The following is an 11,923-nucleotide window of genomic DNA, read 5'->3' on the forward strand; positions in this document are numbered from 1 at the left end:
CAGCCAACTCCACGTAGAGTTCAGACATATATACGTTTGGTCTTATATTGATTTCACGTTGCGCCAAAATCTATTAGAAAATATATCATAATAAATTCTAATAAAATAATAAGACTTACATACATCGCCTATATCAAAATGCTTTGGTTCTATCTTCATAATAGATACGCCAGTCTTTTGATCACCATTCATAATAGCATAAATAATGGGCGCAGCACCTCGCCAACGCGGTAGTAGGCTAGCATGCACATTTATCATGCCTCTACATTTTTTTATTAATATAAAAAAAAATTATTTAATAACTTTATAAAACAATTAACATACATACAAAGGAAATGATTCAATTAATTTTTGTGGAATTAAATGTCCAAACGATACCACCACACCAAGATCATAATTATGGCACAACTCTGCTTCAACCGGCCAACGGTGCAAAGCTATATTTTGTTGGCTTGCAAATAAGCGTACACAATTTGCGGGATTTTTAAAAGATGTCACTGTGCCTAGCTGATTTATTATATCTGTAGAACTAAATTATTTTTAAATATAATTGAAATAAATTGTATAAACAAAAGATCTTACCTATTTTTATGCAATATCTTTAAACTTGGTAGAGAAAAATTGTCAGTACCAAAAAATAGCACGTTTAAACCTTTTTTAACGTCTGTAGCTAAAAATCTTTTAGGATATTGTAAACTATTTGCACAACAAACAAATTTTCTTTTATATTTATATAAATATTTAAAATATTTATTAGATAAAATCATGTTTATGAATATAAAAGTAACGAGAATTGTATCAACAGCAGTTGCTCTTTGACAGTTGACAGCGACAGTCTTTTTTACTTGCTGCATAAAATAAAAAGTAGTTTATTATTTTATGTAAACATAAAATGGCTTTAAATTAATTTAAATATATAATATATAAGTATGTAAACAAAAATTTTTTTATTATATGGAAATCAATTGAATATTAAATATTAATGGAAAATACTCGTTCGTTTCTATTTTACTCGTTACATTTGACAAACGCAAATAACAACCCCAAAAGCAAATGTCAAAAACGCTTTCAGCTGATAGTGAATTGTCAAAATAAAGGAATTTATTTTTATTTTTGATGATACAGGTTTCGAGTGTCTTCTTTACAATTTTTGTACATAATTAGAAGTACGAGGTGTTTATAGTTTTTAAAATTAAATTCAGCACTTCGTTATTAAAGTTTAATAAAAAAAAATTATATTGAAATGGATACACCCGATACAATGCAAATTGCATTGCGTGTTGCTTTACAGACAATGAAGGAGCGATGTGTTGCCTTGCAAGAGCGTCTTACAATTGTTGAAGATGAAAATCGTGAACTACGTGAGGAAAATGCACAGCCAAATATAAATCATAATTATGACACAAGTGACGGCACTGCTGAAAATTTGCAATTACGCATGCAAATAGCAGAATTACAACGACAAAAAACACAATTGAGCGAACATATAAATATGGTATCCACTGAAAACCGTAAATTATGGTCACGACTTTCACAAATGGCTAAAGATCAAGGCAAAGTAGTTGGTGCCAAAGAAAATGATAATACAGTTGTTAATGATGATGAACATGATGCAGTAAATAGTCCACGTCGAAATAGTGGTGCCAATCAAAATCTAATACGTTCAAAGACTTTCACACAACATTCACCAAATCCACAACTACGTCAAAAATTGATCTCAAACGAAATTTCAGATGATATAAACGACTTGAGTATGGAGGAAGTTGCTTTAAATGCATATAGTGGCAATAATAGACTACCAAACAAAACAGATTTGGGATTTACTTATTTTAATGTAGATGAAACTACAATTGGTGCAGATGCTACAACTCTTGATGTAAATCAAGAAGCAAAAAAATGTATTGCGGGTTTAGATGAAATGCGTGCTGAAGCTCTTAAACAACAACAGGGACTTTATGCTGCATTAACAGCAATTGAGAGTAGAATTGGTGAGTTTAATTGTTTTTAAAGGATCGCTGTACTGATTGCTATAAAAAATTCACATTTGTATATTTTATTTGTTATCTCTATTAAAATAATTTCTTGTATTCACCCTTTCAGCTTTGCAACCTTGTTCGAAATGCGCACAAAAAGCTAAAAAACCGGAAATGGCTGATAAAAGTCTTGAGACTGACGAAAGTCTTACTGATGTGAAATTTTTTAACAACAATCAAACGGTTCTTGAAGTCAATACAAATTCACAAAGTCACAACAACATAGATACAAATGATAAACCCAGTCAACCTACACAGCATCTCAACATTATAGAAGAAAAAATTAAAGCTGATGAAGCAGATAAAATGTGTCCAATGTGTGGTAAAATATATTCTAGTGTTGTAACCTTTGACTCTTTTCGAGAACATGTTGAAACACATTTCATTGATGACTCACTTGAAAATGACACCAGTTTTGACCGTTTCCATAATGAACTCATTTCGCATACCGTAGGTGACTTCTGACAAAGCAAAAAAATTTATTTCTCTTCCGAACTGTAAAATGTATATTTTTTTGCCCTTATTTTATGTTTAGAATTAATAAAAAATCATTATGTTATATGTATTAATACAATTGTCATATAATGCTTATATAAAAATATTTTTCAATGTATATTTTAGCAACTATTTTTTATTGCGAAACAAATTTGCCAAAAAAATAAGAAAAATTTGCTATTGCATCAGAAAAATGTTTATGTAATATTTTGTACAGAATCCTTTTGTTAGATTCTATCAAATGTATTCATTTATATTCAACAAATTAATATTAATTTTATATGTCTGTATAGGTTTTAAGTTTATGTATTACATTATTTTTATCTGTAATGTAAATATTTTTACAAACTACATTTTTAATAAACATTAGTTACAATATATTATCATTTATTGTGTAAATGTGTTCTGTTATGATAAATTTCACTTTTTGGTATATGTATATTCCGTTGTACGTATTGTAATTACGATTTAGTAATAGACCGGATTCTTGATGTATTAGAAATATTCTTCATAGAATTAGAGTTAAATTTTTGCGTGGTCTTCAGAGTTGTGAACCGCATTTTTGTGCCTAAGAAAAAGGATAGCTTTAAAAACAAGTGATGACTTTCAACTTACTGTAACCAATAAAGCGCATGAATGTGATATGATAAAATTCGCTAAACATTAATTCAAAATAAATAAATATTTCTCACTAATAATAAGCTGTGATCAAATAACTTCCAGCAGTATTAATTGAAGCGATAGTAATTTATAACATGAACATTTTTTGCTGAGTATGGTTTTGTTGTTGTAACTCTTGGAAGCATTGTCGCTATTGGAAATGGTAAGCGGCAGTTGATCAGCGTTTCCTGACGCCCTAACGATTGTGACGTTTGAAGGAAGAAAATATTGTTGCTATTATTGTGGCCCATCGGAGTGTGTGTAGAAAGCAAACACAGAAAGGGATGCCAAGACAAGAAAATAATAAAGGAGTGCGAAGAGATTACGTAAAATAGTATAACTTGCTTATCCTATAACTCGAGAAGATTGTGTTACAGGAATTATGGTAGCAATCGTGGGTGCTGATAGAGGTATTTTGTCACTTAAATAGATAAAGGCATAAATCGAGCTTATATTAGTGTGTGTGCTTGAGGTGATGAACGGAAAATAACGTCATGTGGAAGAAACAGCAGTTAAAAATGTTGAAGCTTGTGGTTTCAAGTACTTGGGTATGATTATAAAAACCAATAATAGCACTTAAGACTGCAAACAACATTAAATGTTAACAGCCAATAAATGTTGCTAATATAAACCATATATTCCTACGGTTAGTTTCAAAATAAGAATTTGCAAATAATTATAGAACTTATAGAGTTTATAAGTAAAACTTATTAAGTAATAAAGCATAAATCTGTACACTGATACATCAGGAATAGCAAGACATCAGGATGTTCGAACAAATGTTCGATCCTATACTCGATCCTGTACTCCTAGTAGTAACATAGGGCCGATAATAGTTGAATAATGTGTTTAAAAATCTTTTAAAATAAAAATTTGAATGATAATTTCATTTATTTAATATAATATATTTTCAAAACTTAAAAATATTGATTAAAGTTATTTTTTTTTTTATTCTGAATGTATTTGCAAACACATTCAAGTAGCACAAAAGAAGCATATTAAAAAATAAAAATAAATTTAATATATAGGTAAATATTAAATTATTAAGAACAAAATAAATATAGCTTTATCTACACAATCAGCTAAATTGAATATATATTTTATAGTATTTTCAAAGTTTATATTATATTAATATTATTTTATTCATAATTCATATACATATGTATATCAAAAATTTCTCTAGAACTACTCTTCGTTGCATTTAATAGCGTTCCTATTAATCTCTAAAAAATTAAAACAATACAATACGACAGTGGAAGATATCTCAGTACACTATGTCTTCTTTTTCTTTGTTTAATGAAACACTAGTTAGTGTTACTAGTTGAAACCATTAAAATCAATATTGCGATTAATATATAAGATTTATTTTTAAATCCTATTTACCCATATTATTTATTTATTTATTTTTAAAAAATTACACTCCCATACTCTAATTTATAATAAATCTAATACAATAAACATTAAAAATGATGATGGTTTAGAAAAATGTTCTACTTTTCATTAATGTGTGTCATTTCAAAATACAACACAAAAGCGGCAAGAGATTTAAATACTCAAAGCAAAAAAAATATTTAATTGAATAAAAAAATTAATTATTTAAATGATTGAAAAATACTTTAAATTAAAATATTTCATTTTTATTATTCACTTAATTAACTGCAAATGTACGAAAGATAAAATTTGAATTATTATCGATTCGGAAGCTGATAACAGCGGATCGCATCGATGCCAGTATTACGTGTGGATCAATGCAGTTGCCGCAATATTTGAACTCAGAAATATAAAATATCGAGCTAAAGTCGAAACCGAGTCATTCGGGTGTGATTGGTGTCAGCATTCACTGATGCAGAGCAACTTAAGTGCGATATATATGTGGTCGGTAATATAAAAATTTTAAAAAATCCAATAAAAACTAAAGCAAATTAAATTAATTATTTTAAATTTATATAAAAAAATATTTTAAAAAATGCTATCCGTGAATATGTTAAATAGACTCTTGTTATTTCTGCCTTTGGCGATTCCAAATGGTCGAGGTTGGTTCTTTAATAAATATATAAAATTCGAAAAATTATGAACATGTTTAAAATAATATAAAAATAATACTATATTATTATGTGAGTGAACTGAAATTATTTAATTATAATTTAATATATGAAATGTTGAACAATTAAATACTATAATAATGTTTTATACAAAAAGCATAAACATTATTTTTAAATAATTATGGGACTAAATAATATATAAAAATATTTTTTATTAATGTTTTTGTTTTGAGTTTATACAAAAGTAATATATATTTTATTGGGTTTCATCTTAAAATTAAATTAAAAGTACAATAAAAATTTTTTTTGTAAGTTAATTGTTTATTAATGTTGGTTTTTTTATTTATTTCTGCTTTTAAGAAGCAATACCCCTGCTCTTACAAGCATAGCGTTGCAGACCTATCGTCAGCAATTTTAATAAGAAAAGAATATGCATTTGAGCCACACTTTATCTGCGATAAAATAATCCAAATAAGCTAAATATTGCTTGCATTGCATATTCTATTTGTCAACTTACGAATTTATTTCGATATTTACATCTCAATTCAGAGAGTTTTTAGGGACAATACAGGGTAGGAAGAAGAATAACTCTGCATATGAATAAAATTCTAAGGTGTACAGCAAATTTAATAAATTATTAAGAAATTGTGAAATTATGTACGTAAAAATAAAAAAAATGTATAAATTGAATAATAAAAATAAAATAATAAAAATCTTGTATGTACTTTAAACATCTGATATCCCGAAACAAAAACGTTGTCTTAGCTTTAAACCAACTTCAATTCCACTTATTTCGCGTGGAGAAATGGTTGTCAAAATGACGAATTAAAATTAATTAACTAAAATGTAGACACATCATTTTTACCTTAAATCGGAGTACATTTCCAAAAATTTTTTTAAATATAATTCTCATACCACAAACAAATAATATAACGTACTTAAGTTTTCACCTAGACAGGCGACTAACTAGTCGCAAGCATATTGAAGCATGTTGAAGAATTAGATGAAGCTCCAAGCCTCTAAGTTGCATTGGCTCATTAATAAAAGATCCTCCCTGTGCCTAGAGTATAAAGTACTCTTATATAACAGCATCGTAAAACTAATATGGACCTATGGTATCTAGCTATTTGGTAATGCTAGTGTTTCAAATATTGAAATTATCCAAAGAGCTCAGTCAAAAATACTGAAAACAATCACTGGTGCCCTATGGTATATTAGGAATGAAAGTATCCACCGCGATTTACAAATTCCCTTAGTTAAAGCTGAATCTGACAATATAAGAAAAAAATAAAAAAAAAAAAATCTGACAGAATATTTTAACCCCTTAGCAAGGAATCTCGCACTTGTGTATCCATTACTTCCCGCCTAAAACGAGCTGACCGTCCAGCCATTAATTAATATGCAATAGCTTGAAGTAAAAACGCTCCTTTATTTTAAGTAATCTGATAAAGTTGATAATAAATCAGCTTAATAAACAACCTAACATTCACTCCAATGATATTTAACCCATTGATCTAACTGAGGTTTATGATATATAAAAAAAAAAAATTCTTCAAATAGTATGTAAATTGATTATAAATTTTTAAAATACTCCTTAATTGTTGAGTTATTTTTTATACATAACAAGGATTTATTCCATTTACACTACGTTAGCATTTGTAGAGGTATTTTAGGTTTAAGCTGGAAATTTGCATTTGGAAGCACTTTACCGAATCATTGCGAACTATTTAGGATCATAGACTAACAACTTATGGACTAATCGCGAAGATTGTGTGGTCGCTAGAACCTTATGGCCTAATTTTAACAAAAATAAAACGAAAATACATTTGGATTTCAGCAAACCTACAGTTCGTATGCTTACTGGAGTACTAACGGGGCACTATGCCATTGCGCCTATGCTCCTTGGGTGGCGAGTTTCAACATGTGAATTATGCAGGAGTTGCTAAGATGAGGAGAATGTAGAATCCATCAACCGCTTTCTGTGTCTCTGTCCAGGACTGCAGACAAGGTGACTTCAATGTCTTGGGGATTGCTTTTTCATAGGCATGGAAGAGTTGTAACAAAAGCAAACTTATCGGATCTCCACAAATTTATCTGAAAAATCAAATGGTTTAACAAGGATAGAAGATAGAAAAGGTTAGCAACTCGCCTCTCTCGGCATAATCTTTAAGGGCATCACAATGGGCAATATATGTATGCCTTCGAGTGGCAGTGCTGATAACTGTCAGCACGCACCTTCTCAACCTAATCTAACCTTACCGAATTATTATATTGGGTGAACTTTATTTTATCAAGATAATTAAACATAGTTTATAATTAAATTTTTCATTCATTTCATTATAAAAATCTTCTTTCGAAGGAACACTTAACCTTTAGTTCTATAATTCGTTACTAATAAATGTGTATAAGATATAAAAAACGGCAATATATAAATGTAATATGTTTCTTTATTAGGTGTAAACAATTATATTCTTTTATTATTTAAAATAAAACCAATTGTATAACTTACATATAAATGTGCATATTTATATGGTTAAATGTTATTTTGAAACAAAAGCTATTGTATCGTAACAAAACTATTTTATTCAATTATAGTTTTTTTTCTATTTTCACTGTCAGTAGCAAAATTATGCTGAATTTATTTGCTAAATTTATTAAAATATTTAAAGCTGTCTTCGGATTTAAAATGATTAATGATCCATTAAAATTTTTTAGGGTATTTACATGATAATGATAAATAATTATGTCTTCAAAATCGTAACAGAGGAAATGTTTTAAATAATACCAAAACTCGAATATTGTCTTAATATTACAATAATTTGTTACATATGCAAACGCGTTTAAGAAATTGTTTATATTTTTATAAAAAATAAACAAAAAAAAATTTATAGCAAAATTTTAAAGCTTAAGTGAAAGTGCAAAATAAAAAGAATTGACCTCCCAGGTAGTATTTTTGTCTTTATTCTTATATATAAAAAATTTATTTTAAACAATAAAAAAATATTAATAAATTAATATTTAATGTATCTTAAGGAGCTTCATGCTGTTATTAATTTCCTTTGTAAAGTTCGAAATTGAAACACAAAACGTAACCGTTTTATTTTATTAGATTTAAATATGGATTAACTAACCATTAAGTTGATTGCTTTATAATACATAAGCAATAAATATTTATTTCGTATTTCACAAAAATGCTAATGGCACTAATAAAACAAACTTAATATGCAACAAATAAAATGGCTTAGGTTAAACGGCTATATTGATCAATATTTTTATTATTGAAAGATTTTAAAATTGCTATTTCTTGATTTTTTAATTAAAAAATTAAGTTCACAAAAACAAAAATGTGTGAGGGCTACATTTTGATGAAGGATTAGAAAAATAGCAAAGTACATATTCTTCGAGACTCAAAAGGTGCAAAACAAAAATTAGCTTCTGCCAATGAAACTTTGCAGTCTAATAAGCAAATTCATTAAATTTAATGATCTTCAACAATAACTAAAGTCTTGTGGTTGTCGAAGTCCATCGCTTGGAACCTACACCAGACTAATTGAGTCTGGTGTAGTGTGTGAATCGTGTGACACTTTCGTTTAAAACCCAAAGTTAAGCTGGTCGAATAACTGTATTCATTACCGTTATTCGATGTAAAATTTCATTTTGAGGCCGGGTGCTGTGTTCAAAAAACAACAGAGGTATTAAATTTCCTCCTACCCAAGGAGGAAACTATATCCGAACGTATAGCTTCAATTGGTAACGATGGAAGTCCTTGGAATTCAATAGGAGCGTTTATCGTTGCCTTATGCCTGTATTAAGAATACTGCGATATTGACCCTTAAAAAGCATGAACTAGAAAAACTTGCCTTTTTAGTGAATTATTATTTATATTATTATTCTATTATATTATATTCTATTATAATATATTTTAATTGTTGAAATATTTAATATATTTTAATTGTTAAAATATCTATTATATTTTATTGTTAAATATTATTAAATTATTTATAAATTAAATTATTATTAAACACTCTATAATATTAATATGTACTAATTATAATAGACAACATATATATTTTTATATTTTTTTTAATTTTTTCTAAATTTTTCTTTTTGAAAAATATTTTAGTTTTAGATAATACCATTGGTGATACTCGCGCTGATGATTCATGGAGTTATGATAATACTGAAGACTGGGGTATCAATTATCCACAATGTGATGGTATACGACAATCACCAATTCATTTAATATCGAGTAATGTAAGAACTTAACTTAAAGTATTAATTTTTTTATTTTCACCATTATTGCTTTAATATATATATATATATAAACTTCAATTGTTTTTTAAATCAATTATTTACAGTGTGATAAATAAGATAGTCACCAATTAATTTAATATCAAGTAATGCCAGAAAAACTCAAAGTATTAATTTTAAATATATTGTATAAATAATAATATATAAATAATATTAAATATATAAGTATATAAATATATATATATTAACTATTATATTAAGTATTAATTTTTTATATATTATATAAATAATAATATATAAATAATATTAAATATATAAGTATATAAATATATATATATATATATATATATTTACCATATTTAGTTATTAATGACAAAAAAAAAAGTCATAAACTTCGATTGTTTTTTAAATAGGTAAAAGTAACATTGCGCACCAAGTATATTCAATAGGATATGAGTTGGCTAAATGTATTTCTACATGGTCTTAACAGAGTTCTTACATTTTTCGTTAACATACAATGTTAAATAACATAAAATGGCAATACACTTTATCTCTATTTTGTTGCAATTATAATGGTATATAATATATACACATTTGTATATCTATTAAGTTATCAATGTTGTAAACTTAGTTAAATAATAATTAATCCTGTATTTTCAAATTTTAAAATATTGTTATGATTAATATTGAATTAAATAAACTTGAAAATTTTTAGTGGTTTCGAAAACTATTGAAAAACATAATATTTCTCACAAGTAACTGTTAAAAATTATTGCTATAATTTAATTTGATCAGTTTTACCTAACGTGTTAAATTTGTATTATTTTTAATTGAATAATAAATATTTCCGGAAACAGTTTCAAAAAATCCATTGCTCTATTCTGCCACAGAAATTAAGCGCCATTCTATAAAAGTCTTATGAAAGATTAAATTGTGATTAGTTTTTTTAAATTTCCAAAAAAAAGTTAAAATGATTTTTTTAATTTTTTAACAAATACTGTTTATATAATTACATCTTATAATCTATTCCATTGTTATAATAATTGGTTTAATATACTATAGACTATATCAAAAAAAAACTAATTATACTATCATAAACAAACTCAATTTGTATCATTTATTAGATTAAAATTTTCATAACATTAATTATATGTCAACTAAATACTTTAAAAATTTGTATTATTTATTATTATTAAACACAAATAAATAACAATTAATCACAATTTAATTTAATTTTATTTTTTGGGTAAATGAATTTCAATTGAATTTCTAATTTAAAATTAAAAAATTAATTTATATTATTTCATAGTCGGTGATCATGCCATTTCCAATATTACGCTTCATAAATTACAATGTACCGTTGAGTGGAAAGTTGACTTTGGAAAATAATGGACATACGAGTAAGTGAGCTTATCGAACTAAATAAACCTCTTTTTTTTAACAATATTTATTATTTTTAGTTAGTATGCCTATACCGAGTACAAGAAATGGAATACGTCCATACATTTCCGGTGGTTCGTTAAAAAGTCGTTATGAAGCCATTGGTGTACATTTTCATTGGGGTTCGCCAAGTATTAAGGGTTCAGAGCACATGATCAATAATCGTCGTTATGACATTGAAATGCATATTGTCCATAGAAATGTTAAGTACAGTACAGATGAAGATGCACGCAAAAATAGCGATGGCTTTGCTGTATTGGGCATTATGTTAACGGCAGTTAGTGTAAGTAACCAAAAAAAAATTAATTGGTAATTAGCTAATTTTGATTGTAAATAATTTTCAGTTAGTAACTTTTTTTTAGTTTTTAATTTTTTAATAGATAAATGTTAATATCAATTTGTATTAAAAATTCACTGATTTTCTAAATTGTTCATTAATTAACATAAAACCGTTCTGTTAATTACATAATGGCTCGCTAGACAAAATTTTATAGAATATTTTTTAAACCTGTAATTTACTATTTGTTGTTTATTAAATTTATTATATATATTATAATCATTATTATTTATTTAAAATGTACATGTATAATTAATTCATCTTAATATAACGAATTTATTTGTTTTATTTTAGAATCCTGTCCGTCAATTTACAGCCTTCACGAAAATTTTTAGGAAATTACCTTCACTCATAGATTATAAGTCAAGATCATTTATAAATGGACAGATAAGTTTAAATCAACTCATGGGAAATTTAAATACAAGAAGCTTTTTCACATATCAAGGTTTGTATAACAAGAGTTATAAAAGAAATTTCTTTCAATCAAATTGAAAAGTTATAGAAAACTATAAAATTTATATATACATAAATACTTTTTAATCATATCAAATAAATCATTTCATATTAATCAAATGAAAAAGTTAAAAAAATTTGTATACCATTAATTTTTGTACTCCAATTCAAATAATCCAATAAATGAAACAATTCATTCCAAAAAAATTTAT

The 11,923-nt window shown here is 26.4% G+C and overlaps 3 protein-coding genes across 3 annotated transcripts in view; 2 read left to right on the forward strand and 1 right to left on the reverse strand.

Annotated features, from left to right (window-relative positions):
* LOC119676441 (methionyl-tRNA formyltransferase, mitochondrial-like) overlaps positions 1-1,158 on the reverse strand; it is a 1,432-nt gene extending 274 nt beyond the window's left edge. Inside the window, exons 1-5 of the mRNA XM_038087681.1 lie at positions 1,124-1,158; positions 583-696; positions 329-529; positions 124-262; positions 5-70 (exon numbers count right to left, since the gene is read on the reverse strand). Coding sequence (XP_037943609.1) covers positions 5-70; positions 124-262; positions 329-529; positions 583-696; positions 1,124-1,158 — 555 coding nt within the window. The remainder of the gene's footprint in view (positions 1-4; positions 71-123; positions 263-328; positions 530-582; positions 697-1,123) is intronic.
* Positions 1,159-1,178: 20 nt separating this feature from the next.
* Positions 1,179-2,560, forward strand: LOC119678090 (protein spindle-F-like). The gene is made up of 2 exons (XM_038089751.1): positions 1,179-1,988; positions 2,101-2,560. Exons 1-2 carry the CDS (start codon positions 1,244-1,246, stop codon positions 2,496-2,498), a joined length of 1,143 nt encoding a protein of 380 aa, XP_037945679.1. The 5' UTR covers positions 1,179-1,243; the 3' UTR covers positions 2,499-2,560.
* A 1,010-nt stretch (positions 2,561-3,570) lies between these two features.
* LOC119676442 (carbonic anhydrase 15-like) overlaps positions 3,571-11,923 on the forward strand; it is a 10,243-nt gene continuing 1,890 nt past the window's right edge. The window contains exons 1-5 of the mRNA XM_038087682.1: positions 3,571-3,598; positions 9,354-9,484; positions 10,791-10,881; positions 10,942-11,204; positions 11,553-11,703. Coding sequence (XP_037943610.1) covers positions 3,571-3,598; positions 9,354-9,484; positions 10,791-10,881; positions 10,942-11,204; positions 11,553-11,703 — 664 coding nt within the window. The remainder of the gene's footprint in view (positions 3,599-9,353; positions 9,485-10,790; positions 10,882-10,941; positions 11,205-11,552; positions 11,704-11,923) is intronic.

Source organism: Teleopsis dalmanni, chromosome 2 (assembly GCF_002237135.1).
Source record: "Teleopsis dalmanni isolate 2A chromosome 2, ASM223713v2, whole genome shotgun sequence".
Lineage (NCBI taxonomy): Eukaryota > Metazoa > Arthropoda > Insecta > Diptera > Diopsidae > Teleopsis > Teleopsis dalmanni.